General features: G+C 38.6%; 2 protein-coding genes across 5 annotated transcripts in view; both read left to right on the top strand.

The window, feature by feature from the left end:
* Positions 1–19845, top strand: part of LOC126956755 (ubiquitin-conjugating enzyme E2 L3-like) — a 1010865-nt gene that overhangs the window by 414258 nt on the left and 576762 nt on the right. The gene's annotated exons all lie outside the window — the stretch shown is intronic.
* MFAP3 (microfibril associated protein 3) lies at positions 37–19242 on the top strand. Of its 4 annotated transcripts, none has more exons than XM_050793943.1 (4): positions 37–79; positions 3722–3882; positions 11337–11797; positions 14714–19242. In XM_050793943.1, exons 3-4 carry the CDS (start codon positions 11503–11505, stop codon positions 15505–15507), a joined length of 1089 nt encoding a protein of 362 aa, XP_050649900.1. In that variant the 5' UTR covers positions 37–79; positions 3722–3882; positions 11337–11502; the 3' UTR covers positions 15508–19242. The 4 variants fall into 4 exon arrangements, with proteins under 4 accessions (XP_050649900.1, XP_050649901.1, XP_050649902.1 ...); XM_050793944.1 differs by having other exon boundaries at positions 7968–11797; XM_050793945.1 differs by lacking the exon at positions 3722–3882.

Here is a 19845-nt window from a genome sequence, read left to right as displayed (position 1 = left end):
GCAGAGGCGGGCCGGGCTGTCCGAGAAAACTTCCGGGTTAAGCTGCCGCTGGGGCCGGAAGGAGCTGGACGGCGGTCGGGTAAGTGACTGCTTCGTTGGGGTCGCTGCGAGGGAGCTGCTAGGAGCGCCGAGGCGTGGATTGTAGCGTGGTGGCTTGGGGTCAGGAGTGCAGGAGGTGAAAATGTCTGCCATCTTTTTGAAAGTCTGGCCTGGGTACGGGATTTCGGTCATCGAACACTTCCTGAGAGCCAAATACCTGCCAGGCACTGCGCTGGGCTCCAGGGATGCATCAGTCAACGAACGGAAGGGCCCTGCTCTCAAGCAGTGCGAGAAGCAGATTATAAACTAGTCAACAAACAGGATTATCTAAGGTGGTAGTAAGTGCTGTAAAGAAATTCAGACTGGATAATGTGATGGAACGAACTGGGAGAGTAATAAGCCGTAAGAAAATCTGGAATAGAGCATTCCGAGCAGAGAGAATAGCGCGTGCAAAGGCCATATAGTGGGAACAAACTTAGCAAAGTCAAGGAAAAGACAAAGGTCACTGGCTAGAGCAAAAGGAGCAAGATGAGAATGGAGAGAGATGAGGCCAGGGACTTGAGCCCAAATCTTGTAAGGCTGATGAGCAAGGATAAAGAGTTTGATTTTTATTTGGAACCCAGTGGAAAACCATCGAAGGTTTCTAAGCAGATGAGTGACGTGATCTGATTTATGACTTTAAGATTACTCCTGGGCCCTCATCAGAAAGCTACAGCTCCTGTGTTGCCCTTGAGCAGTGAAAATGCTTGAAATCCAGACTGACAGAGCTAGGAAGATATTAAAATCAATCTTATTGTACAGATAGGAAAAATTGAATCCCAGAGAGGTGAAGGGACTTAGCCTTTTAAGAACTCATGTTTTCCAACTCCATTTAATGCCCTCGGAATTATCATCTTAATTCCCAGATAAGAGTAATTGTCACTGCTAAAACTCTTCAGATGTTTTCCTTTGCTTTTGACAGTAGTTCTCTAAATTTAGGTTCATCTGTATCACCTGGAAGCTAGTTAGAAGTCCAAAAACCAAAACAAAAAAACCTGTTTAAATATAAAATGGATCATTTCCTCTGATTTTCTCTTGTAATGGAAAATGGATAGAATTTGGGGCCAAAGTATGGAATCTTGAGAAGCCACTTATCTTTTAAATGCTGCTGATAATTATAGCAGCAGTTCTTAAACTTTTTGATCTTAGAATGTCTTTATACTTTTAAAATTTATTGAGAACTTCAAAGGGTTTTTGTTTATATATAATAGCTATCAATATTTACTATTTTAGAAAACAACTTTCAAAAATTATTCATTTTAAAATAAACTCATGTTAACATAAATATATAACAATATATATTGTTATACGTATGTGTGTATATGTTTTATATATATAAATATATAACAAAAATATAAAGGATATTTTCCAAAATAAAAAACTATTGAGAATGGCATTGTTTTACATTTTTACAAATCTCTTTAATGTATGGCTGAATAAAAGACAGCTAGATTTTCATAACTTCTACCTTCATTCTCTTAACAATATCAATCATCATGTAACCTCTAGAAACTTACACCATATTGTGTGAGAATGTAAGTGAAAAAGCAATATGTCCTAATATTATGTAAATTGTTTTGAAAAAGTCTCAGGGACACCCAGGAGTTCCTGCACCACACTTTAAGAATTACACTGAATTACAGTGATTGTCATGCCAGTAAAAGAAATATGAGTTTGATTTGTAAATCAATAAACCTTTATGCACATTAAAAATGCAGATGCCCAGGCATCCCAATTCAATAAGTCTGTGGTGTCAAGAAATCTGCATCTTTAACAAGCACCACAGATTAATTTGATATAAATGGTCTAAAAATTACAGAGTGAGAAAACCAGTCAAATGATTCTCTACAGTGTTCTGCCTACTAAAACTCAAGATAGGTGTCTTTCCTTATCTTCATCTCTCTCCATCAATGGTTTCCAGAGTCTGAAGCGCTGGAAAGTTAATAAGTTTGTAGCAGACACCTTTCAGACTACCAAGTCGATGAATGTCTGAAGTCAAAATTTTGAGCACTTGCCACAGGCAGTGGCCCTGTGCTAAGGACAGAAGGTTTTTAGACTCTCATTCATAAGCTTACAGTCTTTTGAACGGATAACTAACTGCTAAGAGGAAAACTGGTAAGTCTTACAATAGCGTACTCTCAGTGTGCTACAGGACTGACAAAGGAAAAAAAAAAACTCATCTGACGAGGGTGGGCGTGAGAGGGCTTCCTGAATAAGATGAAATTAGAGTTGAATATTATAGAGAGGGTACAGTTTCCCCCAGAAAGATATTGATGGGAAGGGGCAGAAAGATTTGTTGTTGTTGTTGTTGTTGAGACAGAGTCTCACTTAGTCGCCCAGGCTGCAGTGTGGTGGCGTGATCTCGGCTCACTGCAAGCTCCGCCTCCCAGGTTCACGCCATTCTCCTGCCTCAGCCTCCCAAGTAGCTGGGACTACAGGCGCCCACCACCGCGCCCGGCTAATTTTTTGCATTTTTAGTAGAGACGGGGTTTCACCGTGTTAGCCAGGATGGTCTCGATCTCCTGACCTCATGATCTGCCCGCCTCGGCCTCCCAAAGTGCTGGGATTACAGGTGTGAGCCACCGCACCCGGCCATGAGCAGAAAGATTTTTAAGCAAAAGGAACAACTAAAACCAGAACTTTAAGGTGAAAAGTTATTTAGAGAGAATAGAGTAAAACAAGCATAGTTTAGGCTTTGAGCCATGGGAGGAAAGCTGGATAGATTATAGGATTTAAGCAAATAAACGAATGATAATGATAATCAGCCTGTAGGTGAGGAAACTAAGACCACTGGAGCACATCATAGCTAATTTGTGATAGAGGTACAACTAAAGACCAGACTTAATGTTTAAATCCATTCATTCCTCCTGCAAGCAGTTATTGTACATAGAGGCAGAGCTGGGCTTCTCATGACTTTCTGTTCTGCTGCCTGAATCTATTCTTGGAGAATTATAATGCCAGATTGGAATTTTAAGCTTATCTCATGGGCAGTGACAAATCACCAATAGATTGTAAAATTATCCTGAATTGCTCAGATTTGTGTTTAGGACCAATTCTGAGTGCCACAGTGTTTGGATGGATCATAGAGGTAAGAATGGAGTTAAGGAGATCCATTCTGAAATTAAAGGGATAGTGTGATATACCCAGGTAAGATAAAAGGGTATGATGTAGGAGAGGGACAATAGGACTTATCTGAAAAATATGTAGGAGGTGGAATAATAGCAATAGCATATATTTATAATTTACCCACATTAGTTCATCTTATCCTCACAACTACCTTATGAGACAGTTACTGTTAATATTATTTTATTTAATAAGTGTGAAAACTAAGGCCTTGCAAGCCTATGGCTTCACCCAGGGAGGGGTAGGATCAGCCACCTTAACTCTAGAGCCCATTCTCCTAACCACTGAGCCATGATTGTCTTGCAGTTTTGATACTGCAAAACTGGAAGAATTGTCTGGCTATTATCTAAGCTGTTCATAAGCTGAACAAGTAGATCTGAGGGTAAGAGGAGTTTTGTCTTAATTAGACTGAGTTTCAAATAGTGAGAGATGTTTCAGACTATAGAGGGGGAAAAATGGCCTGGGAAGCTCATAAATCTAAGCCTGTTTCATTGATGTTTTTGTCATTTGCATCCTGTAGCTATTCAGCAAATACCTATGGCAAAAAGGATGTAAGTTATGGGTATAACTGAAATAATCCTGGGTTTAAAGCAAAGCTCTGATAAATACGGAAGATGTTTCTCCGGGTGCCAGAAGATATGTTGAAGTTTGAGCTCAGACTGACCAAACGCTAGTTATGAGGTATGTGATAGCTCCAAGATACTACTAGAAATATAAAGGCTATTTTTAATTAGAAACTTTTAAGTAAATGGCCCTCAAAGTAGTGATTACTGTTTGAATATCACTAACCTTTGTTATGTTACAGATCCCTATAATAATGCTTGCATCTAGGCAGAACAACTTTGTGTTTGTTCTTTGCAAAGGATAGGGTAGTGCTAACAATCTGCTCTTCATTTGTGTTTTCTTCTCTTTGCCAATTCAGAATGCTGCTTTGTCAATTTGTGTGCCTGGTGTAGGAACTGGTCCATTTTCCAAGTGTGACAGTGCAGGCAAAGAGTGGATGAGCTGTAAATGCAGCCTAGAACACATTTGATTATAGAGAATGAAGTACTAATATCCCAGTATAATTGGAGGTTAAAAAAAAAATACCACCTGGGCATCAATGTGTTTCCCTGCTTTGCATTTTCTCAGAACTATTTCTGCAAACATCAGTTTCCTCAGCCAACTTAATATTGAGTCACCAGAGCGGAAATCAGCCATATTACTTCCTTATTTATGTTGAAAATTGGAACAGAATGGAAATATTTCTTCCCTCAGAAGTTGGCAGGAACAGCAACAAGACAATCTGTTAGGGGCGACAGCTATAGGCTCTTCTCTTTCTCTTTCTAAAATAATATAGTCGATATTCTCCATGGTTTTCTGGGGTAAAACCATCTACATTTCTGATTCTTTATGATCCTAGCAAAGCTTACATTCTGTATACCTAAAAGATGAAAAAGGAGTTGGATTAAACTTGAGTCTTACGCTTATCTATTACATTTTTATTTATTAATGCTGAAGAAAGGTAATATAGACTGGGTGTGGTGGCTCACGCCTGTAATCCCAGCACTTTGGGAGGCGAGCAGATCACCTGAGGTTGGGAGTTCAAGACCATCCTGACCAACATGGAGAAACATCTCTACTAAAAATACAAAAAATTAGCCAGACATGGTGATGCATGCCTGTAATCCTAGCTACTCAGGAGGCTGAGGCAGGAGAATCGCTTGAACCCAGGAGGCAGAGGTTGCAGTGAGCCAAGATCTCACCGTTGCACTCCAGCCTGGGCAACAAGACTGAAACTCCGTCTCAAAAAAAAAAAAGAAAGAAAGGTAATAAAAAATTTTACCAAGTAACTTCATCCACAAACATCGTATAGCCCTTTTTAACTGATAACAAGAAGGTGACACTTTGGTTTTCCTTTTTGAAATCTATTCTTGGGTTTCAGATGTCAGCTGCTGCATTAAAAATAGCAGGCATGATATCAATTTTTTTTTTTCCAAATACAAATGCATGTGCTCTTGTGTCTCCCGTGGCATCTAATATACCTGCCTTAATGACCTCAGCCCACTTAACTGATTTGGTGAACAGTTCTACATCTGGGGATCTATATATGAGGAAAAATTAAAGGATTGGAAATGAAAATAAAGTAACTGTAGTATAAGGTATCATATGTTCAAAGCATGCAGGCCTAATATTATTATAGGAAGTCCCAAACATGTAAGTGAATTGCATTCCTGAAACTTAAAATTTGTCTTTTCTCTGTTGCATTCACAGCATAATTACATTTCAGTCACATCGTCTTAGATACAGTTAGTTGTTTCTGTGCTGTCTTTCAAGCTGGTTTGTAAATTCTTGAGGGTCTAGGACAGTATCCTAATTCTCCTTAGCAACTCTTGCACCACCTACTCTACTTCATCTTCCACGATGGGTCCTTGACCTAGTTGAACTGTTGTTTTAAATTCATTAGTCTAGAATGAGCAGAATGGTCATAGTCAATGCAGTTTGTGTTGCAAGAAGCAGAAACCCATTCAAGCTGACTTAGCAAAAAGGAGACTTAGTGTGAGGAAATAATAGTACCCTGATACCAAGGATGATTTGTTCTTCCCTCGCTGTTTTTTCTGCTTTGTCACCTTCTTGGACACGTATCTTTGCCAGTGTTTTCTCTCAGAGCTGCTGAACAGCCTGTTACCTGCAAATGGGTTATATCTGTTAGTCTCTCAAATCAGAAGTCCTCTGTGTTCAGGATGTACATGGTATGAGTGAAGTGCCCAGTATTAACTGGATGTGTAAGGCTATTGTGCAACCTCTTTTTCTTGTGACTCAAAATCAGTGTACCAGGCTACTTCTGCCGTGTTTGGCCTAAGAGCAGTTTAAGGGAGTTTATAGTGTTTTCCTAAATCCTGTCTGGTAGGTTTCTCTAAACTTTAGTAGAGACAAATGGCTGTGTCTGTACAACACAGGAACCGCAAATCTTGGCCACATGGGCAGTTTGCTTGCCACACTCCACTGTGTAAGGAAGAGAATAGAGATATATGATGAAGATTGCCTGGCAGCCACAGATACAGGTCAATCACTTTTTGTGAACTTAATCTTTTTTCTCCTGCCTTACCATTTCCCCATTTATTACGTTGTTTGCACATTCATCTTCACTTTTGTGGTTTTAATTTTGAGTAAAATTTAATAAAGGTGTTTCTTTTTTAAGAGTCATAGGAGAGCCAGGAAGTAGAATTCTATCAGGCACCAAAGCAGCATGTTTGAGTCTCTCTCTTTCCCCTGCTTCTCTTCCTGTCTTCCCACTCTCTCCCTTCCCTATCCTTCTTGTCCTTTCTCACAGCTTCTCCTTGTATGTGGTCCAAACCTGACTGCCTCAGCCCCCACATACCTTATTTTCCTCAAATGACCCTGACCCACAAGGGTCTCAATTCCAAGTTCCAAGAACAAAGATTCTATTAGCTTACTTTGCCAATGGATTGTCTTCCTCCTAGGCCCAAGAAGATAGGGATAGGGCTCAAAGAGGGGAGCCGTGGGGTAAGTAGATCACAACAAAGCTTCTCTACCACAAACTGAGGACACATACAATGTCATATCATGGTTGGTATCCAAGCTCAGTTTACAATGCCTGTATGCTCCATAATATTGCAAAATATTTGCATTGAGAAAAAGAAAAATGTGAAATTTTAAGTTTAAGATTAAAATTGCATAGTGGTGTCCCCTTCCCCCAACCCCCAAGATTTTTAAATGGTTGCATGGTATTCTGAGTGTTTTATAATGATGTAACTGTCAAATGTAAATTATAGTACAATATCTGAAAGAACCATGAACAATAATAATAGAGCTTATTCAGTGATTACCATTGTCGGACTCTGTGTTTTATGTGTACTACCTCATTCAGACTTTGCAATAATCCTGTGAGAATAGATTCTGTTATTTTGCCTATTTTAAAGATGAGGGGCTGAGGCAGGGAGATTAAGTCATTTATAAAAGTTGCTCCCTGGGGGCAGCGCCTCCACCCTCCAACCTCGAGGTTTTGGCCGGGCGTGGTGGCTCAAGCCTGTAATCCCAGCACTTTGGGAGGCCGAGACAGGCGGATCACGAGGTCAGGAGATCGAGACCATCCTGGCTAACACGGTGAAACCCCGTCTCTACTAAAAAATGCAAAAAACTAGCCGGGCGAGGTGGCGGGCGCCTGTAGTCCCAGCTACTCGGGAGGTTGAGCCAGGAGAATGGCGTGAACCCGGGGGTGGAGCTTGCAGTGAGCTGAGATCTGGCCACTGCACTCCAGCCTGGGCAACAGAGCGAGACTCCGTCTCAAAAAAATAAAAAAATTAAAAAAAATAAAAAAAATAAAAAATAAAAGTTGCAAGGCTGGTTAGTCAGAGATAGTATTTGAATCCTATACTCTGAACCTCTCTGCTACGCAGCTTTTATTAGAGACCTTCAATTATGCTGATCCAGAGTAATCTAAATCTAGAATGTAATGTGAGTGATTGTATCTCTCATTGGAAATATTCAAACAGCCTGAAGCACATTCTGCAGGTCAGTTGTAGAGGAAATTGAGGAACTGTATTAGTGGCCCTTAGATGCAGTACATGAATCCAACGCCTCAAAAACACCCAAGGAGCCAATTAAAAGTCATAAATTCCAAGGCGCAAACGCAGAGATTCTTACTCGTTCTGGGGTGGGACCCGGGAATTCATGTTTTTAAAAAGCTCTTCTGGCAATTGTGACACTCAACCTGGTTTGGAAACTGCACTTGCTGATCTTTTATTCCTACCATTATTCTCTAGGACAAGATGGTAAATGAAGATACCAGATTGGGAGTCAGAAGAATGCCTTTAATTAGGTGCTTTTAAGGTCTTTCAAGATTGTTAGCATTGACTGTTTTTGTTTCAGAGAATTTATAATAGGTAACTGTATGTCAGTTTGAACAATTATAATCCCTGTTGCATAACATTATTCAGTTTATAAAGATCTGTCACATACTGAATCAAATTTAAACTAATCTCCATCAATATTTATTGAGCATGTGCTAGTTGTGATGTATAGCAATAAAAAATATAGGCCTTGTTCTTAAGGGGTAGGTGAGACGGGATAGACTGCCTGGCAATGCAGAGCAGCATATACCAACACCAGATGAGTAGGGTAGGTGAGGAGGGCCCTGGGGTGAAGGAGAAGCCATCCTTTATACAGCTATACTCTGAATTTATGTAGGAGGAATAGCTAAGGCCTTGATAGGAGGTTCAGGAAGTTTGTGGGAAGGCAGAATTCCATGTGGCAGTTATGCTTTGCCAAGCCTTGTGTTGGTGAGGACACTGATTGCCCTGCAGCCCTCGCCTGTGACAGCTGTTCATTCTGCTGAAGTTCCTGAATATCAGAGCAGGATGACTGAGTCCATTTCCTTTCTTTCCAGTTTCTTCTACACTAGCTACTTTGATCCTGGGGGGATGTGACCATACCCCCAGGTGATCTGCCCACGTTTGAGCCTCTCAGTTCTTTGACCTCTTCATCATGGACAAATATCTCCCTCACTTCAGCCACTGCAGCTTCCGGAGTCCATCTCCAGTTTCACCATTGGCCCAGTTAGTTCCCCTCCAGAATCAGGAATCAGACGCAGCATTTTTGGCCACTGCCTCTCTTTACCACAATTTTTTAGCTCTTTTTCGTGAACAACTCCTGACCAGTGACCCCTCTCCTTTTTCTCTGTCCCTTGGCCCTCTACCTTGAGTGCTTTCCTTCCAATTTTTATTCCTCTTTATTCTTCAGGTCCTGCACCTGAAGAATAGGTGCTGTACACCTCACTTTCTCAGAGGCTTTCCATGATGAGATTAACTCCCCAGGTCAGGTCCTCCTGTAGCATCTGTATTTTCCCTTGGGTAACATTGAGTATATTTTGTATATATGTAGTTAGTGTCCATTGTCTGCCAGACTGAGCTTCATGGAGGACGAGACTGTCTGTGGGGCAGTAGGTAGGCACATGGTAGGTGCTCAGTAGATACTGTTGAATATATGAAAATGTATCCCGCCAATCTACAACTCAGTGGTGAGGAAGAGTAGAAAGGAAGGAGATGGCAGGATAAGAAACAAAGTGGCATTAAAATAAACTGGAGTTGTGGGGGGCTTTTGGTTTTGGTTTTGGTTTTGGTTTTACTACAGAGAGAGCAAACCTCCAGCTCAGAGCCTTAAGCAGGGAGTAGTATCTCTGGAAGCTAATAACACTTCTTTGTTTTCGTTATGTTTATGTGTACGGTTATTTTTGTCCACACAACCAATATGGAATTTCCTTTTTAAATAAATGTGAAAGGAAAAATAAAATGAGTAGATTTAAAAGAAAAGCAGAAATGATGATAATTTGGTTCATGGATATAGTAAAAACAAAAACAAAAATGACAGGAGAAGGAAGGAATGAAGTTTGGAAAATGCTGCCATGGATGAAGCCATAGGAACTCCTAATCAAAGTTCTGGGGAAAGCTTGGAGCATTTTTTCAGCACACTCATAGCCTATCACCATTGAGAACCACTGATCTAGAATAAAGTACAGAATTATGTCCTCCAATTGCTGTATATCTTGTAGTGAAAAAACTTGGAAACTTACATGTCAAGCTCCTAGCACAGTGGTTGGCTTATGGCAGTCATTCAATAAATGTTATTTCCATTGTTTCTACCCATCACCCTCTCCTATAAAAGAGACCGTATTCTAAGCTAGATTCTCCTGCTAACTTGTAGCATATCATAAGAAGCAAATCACTATGCACTGAATCAATTAGATTATATTACTTCCAAAATCCCCTCTCTGCCTAAGTCTTTGTTTCCTTTAGTGTCCTTTTAGTGCAGCTTTAGGAGGAAATGGAAATAAACACATTTAGTATGTCATGTATAGCCAAAGTCTGAAGTTTTTTTATTTTACTCTATATACTCCATCCTTAAATTTTAAAGATTTAGAAACGTATTTGTCACCATTCAACCATCCTTTCAAGGGCTAATGAAAATTAAATGACATTTGCACCATACTGTAATTTGACTTTGCAATGTTTAATGGCAAAATACAGTGATTCATTGCTTTTTATGTTCTGTGATCAAGCAGCCTTCATATAAGTATAACGGAAAGTAAATGTCATTTCCAAAACTAATTATCTTGGGGCTTTATAAGACATGAAGCTAGGCATTTCATCCCATATTTTATAGAAATAAAAGTTGAAATTTTTCTTTGAGAGTCGGTGGCTTAAAGGGGGCATCAGATTACCAGGAAGGTGATCATAAATACATAAACTTTTGGAGTAGGATGTTATTTTGCCTTTTATTCATGATATTTTGCTCTTCTTTTAAATTTGTCTAACATTCTGTCCCTGTAGTTTTATATTTGCATTTCTACTAACTAGAAACTTAAGATGTCAATTCCTCCCTTAGCTAGTTTACAGAGTTTGAGCTAGAAATTTTTACAAACTATTAAATACACTGTATTTTGTCTCTTGGTATTGGAGAAACTATTAAAAGAAAATTCTGTTGTCTAACATTCTTGTCCGTGAAGGAGGTTCCATAGCTTTAGAAGTCAATAATTCTATTTATGTGTATGCAGTAAATGCAATTTTCTTTCCAATATTAAAACAACCCACCTCAAGTGTCCCTGCATTATTTATATGTAACATATCTTTATACTTGAATTACTCAAATTTTGAGGTTGTGGTTATGATATGTCAGTTGATTTACATTATTGATATAACAACAGATGGTAATGGTGCAGTTTGAAATAAAAGATCATTAAGATAAATATTTTAGCCTTCATTGGCTCCCTGTTGCATAAAATTTGTCAGAATGAAATAGAATCATGGCATTTCAGAACTAGAAGAGTCCTTAGAGATTATCTCATCCAGTCCCTTATTTGACAGATGAGAAAACAGAAGCCCAGAGAGAATGCTGCTTGCCAAAGTCGTACAGCTAGTTAGTAGCAAAGTTAGGACCAAAATCTAGGTCTGCTATTTCCCAATTCATTGCTTTTTCTGCTGTCTCTGTGTGAGATTTTTAGGTCCTATTCCATCTAATTACTCTCCAATGTCAGCACCAATTATTCTAATTCACATCTATTCATATCTGGAACATACAGAGTTTTCACCCCATTATGAATCTCAGTTGGTTAAACTTTGTATCTGGCTTTCTTTTAGGTTGTTCTCCACTCACATCTTTTAATCTTGAAGACTAGAAAATATAACTGGATCTACCATTTGTTTGGAAAATTTCTCTACCAAGCAATAAATTACCCGCTGTGCTGTTGTAGTGTAGAAGTTTTTGAGTTCTCCAAATCTAAACAAGATTTTCTTCCATTTTCCCATGAAGCTACATTGTTGCTTATTCACTTTAGTGGCAAGTATTATTGTGCCAGCTGCTTTTGTTTTGGAAGATGTGGACTTCAACCAAATGGTTTCACTGGAAGCAAATCGTAGTTCTTACAATGCATCCTTTCCCTCAAGCTTTGAACTCTCAGCAAGTTCCCACTCGGATGATGATGTCATCATAGCCAAAGAGGGAACTAGCGTTTCAATTGAGTGTCTTCTCACAGCCAGTCACTATGAAGATGTCCATTGGCACAATTCAAAAGGACAGCAACTGGATGGCAGAGGCAGAGGTAACTGGTCAGGGTATAATTAATCAAGATTACTCATTTCCTGTTCTGTCTTCTTATTTTTTAACAAGTTAAACAAGAAGTCTCAAAGATAAGGTGCCAAGGTGAATAGTTTAAAACATTTGAAAGGTCTAGAGTGTTGCACTTATCAGAAAAAGCAAAATAATTATAATTATTTAACCAGAAGAAGAAAAAAAAGAATCATTGTAAATTTAAAAGATGTTCACATGATGGCAATGAACTATTTTCTCTGCTTCTGATCAGTTGGTTTTCTTCTTCATTGAAGATAGAGTAAATCAGGGCTGCTGCATACAACTGTACAGAGGGCATACAACACAACTGTAGGAGCACCCTTCACCTAGACTACTGTAGTGCAGTGTGGTGGCCCTCTGTGAATACATCCAGAAGGGTTTTGGCTAGACTTAAGAAAATTTGTTATAAATAAAGTTTTGCTCTGAAATGAGTTACTATAAACTTTAGAGGAAATCCAGGACATTTTTGAAAATGAGTATCAATCTGTGTATAAAACTTTGATGTCAGGTCTCAGAGAATTAGAAGGGCACTATGGAATGTGTAAGCCCTTCCAGCTCATTTTTTTTCTATTCTATACCTTAATTTACTGGAAAAGAGAAATTTTTTTTGCATTTTTATGTTTCTGTCTTAAAAATCACATAAACGTAGTGATAATGTGTTCAAGGTCTACTTTTTGACAGAGTTTTATTTAATTTTGCTATTCATGGATCTGTGAATATATCTTAATCCAGACTACTCCTAACCAGTGTTCTGTTTTAAAGATCTTTTTGATGAGTACTTGAGTTATAATGGATCTCAAAAAGAAATCACCATAAAAAGCCAAAGGGATGAAGATTAAATTCTAAGATCCCCACAAGCTACACTTTAAGAAATGTTTTTGTTAGGAAGATAGTGTAGCCTTTTGAAATATAAAAAGATATTGATTATTCATATTAGTCTGGAAAATACAAAAGGAGACAGGTGATACTTCCTTCAGACATATGCACTAAATATTTTCATCTATAGACTGAGTGACTAGTCACCAAGGAATTGAAGAGTGTGAATTGTTAGAGTATTTTTAATCAGCATGTTTAAAATATATAACTATTGAATTAGAATATCTAGAGTGATACCTGGAGTGTGTACTTTGAACATGATTTGGGATTCCGTATTTGGACCCACTGAACCAGACTCCTGTCTTCTCTGGGCTCTATGATATCCTGACCAAACACCTCTGAGATTTGAATTATTCATTCAGTGTCATCACTGTAGACTGACTGCGTAAACAAAGCCTTAGGTTAAGACAAGACCAGCCGAGTGGAATGGCAGTTTTATTTTTCTATTTTGCCTTTACTTTGAAAACCGCTAACATCTATCATTGATGCTTTCAGCAGCAGCTCTGGAAAGTTGTATTAAATTTTATGAATCTCAAGTGAGAGGAGTTTAAAGAGCATGTCAGTCTAGTATAAGGTTCATAAATCTTGAGCTATTATCGGCAAGTGAACTAGAGAGTTTAGATTGTAGTTGTAGTGCAATGGTTGATGAATGGAGTCTTTGTAGTTCATCATACCTTGGATTCAAATGGTGTCGTTTCCATAGCTCCAAGTTCATAGAAGCTTGTGGAAAATGGCTATATTCATAACTACATGTTTTCCTCTTCTTGTATTAGTGAAGTGATGGCTCTTAAATATATTAATAGCTGTAGGATTGAGGTAAGTTTGGATGATGATGAAAATGTACAAAATCCAGAGTGCTTACTAATTTATGTGCCACTAAAATAATCCAGAACCATAGAATCTTGGGGATGAAAGAGATTTTGAAGATTGGGCACTCAAGTCAGTGCTTAACAAGCAGTTTGCTAACCTCCCCTGGGACACTACCTCTAGTCGTTGGAATGCATCCCCACACTGCAGGTTAGCCCATGCATTCCATCTTTGAATGGCTTTCATAGTTAAAACACAGAGTGCTTTGGGAATGTATCACAAAAGTAGGAATTATGCAAGCAGAGCCAAGTTATTGAAGGATGTTGAATCAAGATGGGTAATCAATATGCTTTGCTTTTCTTACACTTGTGTATTTGTATATACATGTTCCCTGAATGAAAATACCTTCACATGTGTAAGAGAGGCAGTATGTTTTAGGTTGAAAATAGAAGGAAGCATAGGCATCTTAAGGGTAACTTTATTCTTTTTGCCAAGCTTTTCATTTACCGTGACTTGTGAGATGTATTTTTTGGCCTGTGCTTCAGTTACTCTTGCCAGAAAATCAAGATATCACCATCAACAAACGTTTCTTAACAACAAAAAAAATTGATATGTGCAAGGCATACCAGATTGGGCAGTTAATTGAACAAATGCATTAAGTTGCTAGGGTTTTTTTTTTTAATAATTTCTTCTTGTTATATAAGTTCACTATGGAAAGTGAGCAAACACAGAAGAAAATAAAAATTACTCATAAAAATTTAAAATATCATTATTTTAAATCATTGTTTTATATTTCTGAGGCATACCCTTATAATATATGAAAATGTATTGGTTGCAATGTGATGTAGACACACAGATGTGTATAAACTATAAGCTTTTTTTATGATTAGTCATTTAGCATTTTGTAGACATACCTGTTTCACAGAAAGGCTTTTGAAGTCTAACAGTGAAAAGGAAGCCATGTTAATTATTAGTGTCATGAAGGAAGATCTTGATTTCCTTTTAAGATCCAAGCTAATTAAATTCTGATTCTGGACATCACAATCTGCCCTTTTTTTTACATGATTTAAACAGATGGTAGAATCTAACAAATCAGTTGATTTAAAGTGCTTTGATGAAGTGGAGGAATATTGATAAGGCAGCGGCCATATTTAGTAATCTTCTTTTTGCTATAATTTTTTTTTCATTTCTGTTCGATTATCAGGTGGAAAGTGGTTGGTTTCTGATAACTTCCTAAACATCACCAATGTAGCTTTTGATGACCGTGGGCTCTATACCTGTTTTGTCACCTCTCCAATTCGTGCCTCCTACTCTGTCACCCTACGTGTTATCTTCACCTCGGGAGACATGAGTGTCTATTACATGATTGTTTGCTTGATTGCCTTTACAATCACACTCATCTTGAATGTCACACGGCTGTGCATGATGAGCAGCCATCTTCGCAAGACTGAGAAGGCCATCAATGAGTTCTTTAGAACTGAAGGGGCTGAGAAACTTCAGAAGGCCTTTGAGATTGCAAAGCGTATCCCCATCATTACCTCAGCCAAAACTCTGGAGCTCGCCAAAGTCACACAATTTAAGACCATGGAGTTTGCTCGTTATATTGAAGAACTGGCAAGAAGTGTCCCTCTTCCACCTCTTATTCTAAACTGTCGAGCCTTTGTTGAGGAGATGTTTGAGGCTGTGCGAGTGGATGACCCTGATGACCTGGGTGAAAGAATTAAAGAGAGACCTGCCCTGAATGCTCAAAGTGGCATCTATGTCATTAACCCAGAGATGGGACGGAGTAATTCACCAGGAGGAGATTCAGATGATGGCTCTCTGAATGAACAAGGCCAGGAAATAGCAGTTCAGGTTTCTGTCCACCTTCAATCAGAAACCAAAAGTATTGATACAGAGTCTCAAGGCAGCAGTCATTTCAGTCCGCCTGATGATATGGGATCTGCAGAATCTAACTCTAACTACAAAGATGGGGCATATGAAAACTGTCAGCTATAACCTACAGTGCTGTAACCCAGTACCTACAAAATCAGCTCTCAGAAAAGGAACCTGTTTCTTAGAAGAAGTAACATTTTGCCAAAAGTTTTGGGGGTTTCCCTTTGTTAATATTAAGCACTTCAGAACGTGAATTGCCAAAGTCTTCATTAGAAGGCAGCGTTTTTCCTATCTGATACTTTTCAGTCATTTTCCTTAGAGCTTGATTAAATTCTGCATGCTAAGATTTAAAGAAGCCCCAGATAAATATGATGGGAAAAGCACTGAACTAAGAGTCCCATGGTTTCTCTTCTGATCACAGTTCTTCCATTGGTTGGATCTAATACTTATCTTGGGACTTCAGTTTTTCTATCAATAAGATGAGGGATTAGGTGAGATCTGAGGTGGTTTCTAGCTCTATAGCTTCTTAATTCATCACCTTTAAATTACCAGAATCTTCACTCATCTCTAAGTAAACCTTTCCCTGGGCTTTTACTCCCTTCTTTTGGAAAAGATTAAGCTGAGATCTAAATTTCCACACCAATGTCATAATGCACAGAGGTTTTTGATAAACATTTGGGTGTTTTTCAGATGTTTTGCCATGTGGAGCGTATGATGATATGTGCAAGGGTGAATCTGTTCAATGTAGCACATGTCTGTATGGTTATACAGATGTCAGGGAGCTAACTGCTCATTTGTAAACTACTTTCCATGAGTAAATTGGCCCTTGTTGGGGGTGTATTATCTTTTTAACTTACTGAGACATCATTTTAGTTCATTGAGGTTGGCAGGGATTTCCCAACTGATCTTCCAAAGTGAGCAGTTTATTTCTAAGGAATAACATCTTTGATGCTTTTAGAATAAGAACAGTGTCAAATCATCTGTCTTCTGGAAACTCATGGATTTTGATATTTCTTTTAATAGAATTTCTCAGGCTTTCCCTTTTTAAAAGTTTTGGACTCTACAAATAGGTTCTATATTTGGGATCTCATCCTAGGAGAAAACCCAGAACTGGATTCCTCCTAAGACCTCTGTCAACCCTCCTGCCTCTGTGGTCTTAAGTATGGTGCTATAGGTTGCATGCCTCTTTGTCGCGTTTGTTTGGTTAATATTTTGTTGTTGAGGTTTTTATTTTTGTTTACTTCAGATACATAATTCTGAGCTATGGCTGCTTTTGTAGCCTTTCCGAGAAGCACTAACCTGAAATAAGATTGGATAATTGTGAGGGTGTGTTACTATATTAAAATACACACACAACTGATCTAGACATCAAGAGGAAGAAAAATGATGGATGATGCCACCTGGTTCAACTGTATATAATAAACACTTAAGATGACATTTCTTGCCTGGCTGAGATCTGATATAATGGAATTGTAAATACTCTTCAGAACAATTTCTTCAGCTACAGGAAGCATGGTGCCATATAATTTTAAGAACTTGGCAGTGGAGCTCCATTTGGGGCTTCACGTTTCTTCATTTGACTTCTGATTATTGAAGCATTACTTCAGCTACAGGCTCCTGAGGGAAATGTTCAGAGGAGCTTTTATCAGGATTTTAATTTAAGGTTTCAAACAGAGGAAGACAGGAAATTCAAAGTGTGACCAGATAAAACTCATGCCTCCCTTTGTCCAGGCTTATCAGAAGTAATACATCTGCTCTGAATAACATGAATGAATCAATGTGCAGTTTTATCAGATGGCATCATGGATAAAGATGATAATGCTGCCTTTTCTGTCTCTCAGGCTGTTTCCATGGGAACCTCTAGAGCCAAATAAAAGCTAACCAATCATTTAGCCAAAGCTTGCCTTGGCTCATAGACTGGTATTTCTTTAAGGAAAATTGTTTTTATATATTTGGCTATGAGAGCAAAGGCTCTTGAACATATCCTAGATTATGGAACACATTTTTCCCTTCCCACAATGCTTCTCTTGAAAAATTAAATTTTTTTTCTGTCCACCCAGACTGGAGTGCAGTGGCAAGATCATAGCTCACTGCAGCCTCCAACTCCTGGGGTCAAGGGATCCTCCTGCTTCAGGCGCCCAAGCAGCTAGGACTACAGGTGTGTACCACCTTTTCTGGCTAATTTTTGTTATTTTTTGTAGAGATGGGGGTCTCACTTTGTTGCCCATGCTGACCTTGAACTTGTGGCTTCAAATGATCCTCCTGCCTCACCTCCCAAAGTGTTGAGATTACAGGCATGAGCCACTGTACCTGGCCAAAAGAAATTTTAAATCCCTTGTCTGGGGTCAGTCTTCTAAACATCCCTCAGATTTCAGATAGTACTTTCAACCCTGTCCTAACAGAGCAGGTTTGCAGTAATCTCTTAGAATATAGCTTGTCAGATTAGAGAATGGTTTTACCCCACCTGTTCTCATAGGAGACATTATTATTTGGAACCTTAAGGTAGACATGTTTAAAATCAAAGTCCTAAGAAACAACTTTGGAAAAATGGAGGAAATGTTTTTAAAATCTGTAAGTTTGCGTAATACTGTATAGTAACTAAATGCAGGCTACGCCATTGTATCCTGGTTATTTTAGAAACATAGAGGTGGCCTAATTTGGTGGCCAAAGTAACTGGTTTACTTTGAGTGTACCAGCTTATGGTGCCATTGATGAGGAATTAAAGTAGGTCAAAATTTAATTGGAGTTGATATTACTTCATAAAGCTAGTTTTCAAGAGGAAGAAAACCACACTTACTAATATTTTCTGTATCTAATCAAATACTCTTCACATATAATTAAGCCTCATGTTATCTTTTTGTAAAATCCTTAACCTTTTGAACTTCAACTACAGTCTAAAAGTCTTGATGGTAACTATAGTGTAATTATCTTTTTGTCTCACTGGATTTTATAGTTAGTGGAAAATGCCTTTACAAAATGTATTTAAAATAACTCTGTCATCTCATTTGTAAATTTTGTCATGTATTGTAATATAGTGAACATTATTGTCCTTATGAAATGGTAGCTTTGTGAAATATATTCACCAAAAATCAACATTTGAACATCTTTATGATTCCTTACCAGCTGAAGCCAGATAGACAGGTATCAATTGAGCTGATGCCCCACTTGAGTTTATAGGCTGTTTGATAACTGCCTGTCCTCCAAATTGTGTAGGTATACGTTATGATGGTTTAATTCTTCAGTAAGGGCCAGCACGCATTTGTATTTTCTACCAATTACCTTGATAGAAATATCTTGGAAATTGCTGACCTGGGATGGTTTTGAGAAGACTCCTGGCTTCTTTTTTGCCTCACTTAACAAATATCTTAAGGTCAAAGCAATATCTGTGCACGGCTTTCCTTTTGCTCTTCCAGACACGTGAGCCTGTTGGTATAGTCCTCTTCACCCTCTGCATGTAGCTTCACCCTAGATAGACTTTTGTCTCTTGGGTCCCAGATGGCACAGGAACACTGCATGCTTGTTTTCTAGAGCCCAGCCAGTCATGGGTGCTAGCCTCGTCTCCACACACCAGCAAGTAGAACCCAAGTGTATTGCATAAATACTTCCTGAGTACCAGTAAGAGAATGCATTCTTTTCTCATCTAGGGCAGGAATGTTGAAAATGCTCAGCCTTACATAGAAACTCCTAGATTTTCATTAATGCATTTCACAAAAGTAAGTATTTCATATGATTCAGATGATGTTTAAATTGTCGGCATTTTAATAAATACTTGCATTATAATTTTGTCTCTTTTTTAAAAAAACTCATACTTGAATATAATTTATTAAACATTCAATGGAGTATATAGTCTATTTGAAATTTCCTATAGAGTATGTTTCATTTGTATGTTTGATGAAATTTGTATGTTTGATGAAATTTGATGTTAATGATTTTAAATGGGTAATTTTTTGGGGGGAGGGTAGTCTCACTGTGTCACCCAGGCCACAGTATGATGGCATGATCATGGCTTACTGCAGTGTCAACCTGGGCTCAGCAATTCTGCCTCAGCCTCCTGAGTAGCTAGGATTATAGGTGCACGCTAACGCACGTGGCTAATTTGTGTGTGTGTGTGTGTGTGTGTGTAGAGATGGGTTTCGTTATGTTGCCCAGACTGGTTTCTATCTCCTGATCTCAAGTAATCCTCTTGCCTGGACTTCCCAAACTGCTGAGTTTGCAATCATGAGCCACAGCCCGCAGCATAGGAGCCAGTATGGCTGGAATCCACTTTGACCTTACAAATATTTACACCTAAGCACTGTGTATGTTTTCAGTGCTATGAGCTACACTGAGATGGGTATCCTGCCCACAACGGGCCTGCAGATACCAGACTATCCTCCCTAGGCCCAAATACAGCAATTTACTCTTCTGAAATAAAGCATTCTTGGCAGAGGCAAGAGCTTGAGAAAAAAAGATAAGAGGATT

Source organism: Macaca thibetana, chromosome 6, assembly GCF_024542745.1.
Source record: "Macaca thibetana thibetana isolate TM-01 chromosome 6, ASM2454274v1, whole genome shotgun sequence".
NCBI lineage: Eukaryota > Metazoa > Chordata > Mammalia > Primates > Cercopithecidae > Macaca > Macaca thibetana.
The sequence above is the reverse complement of the archived record's forward strand: the minus strand, read 5'-3'. Positions and strand labels throughout refer to the sequence as shown.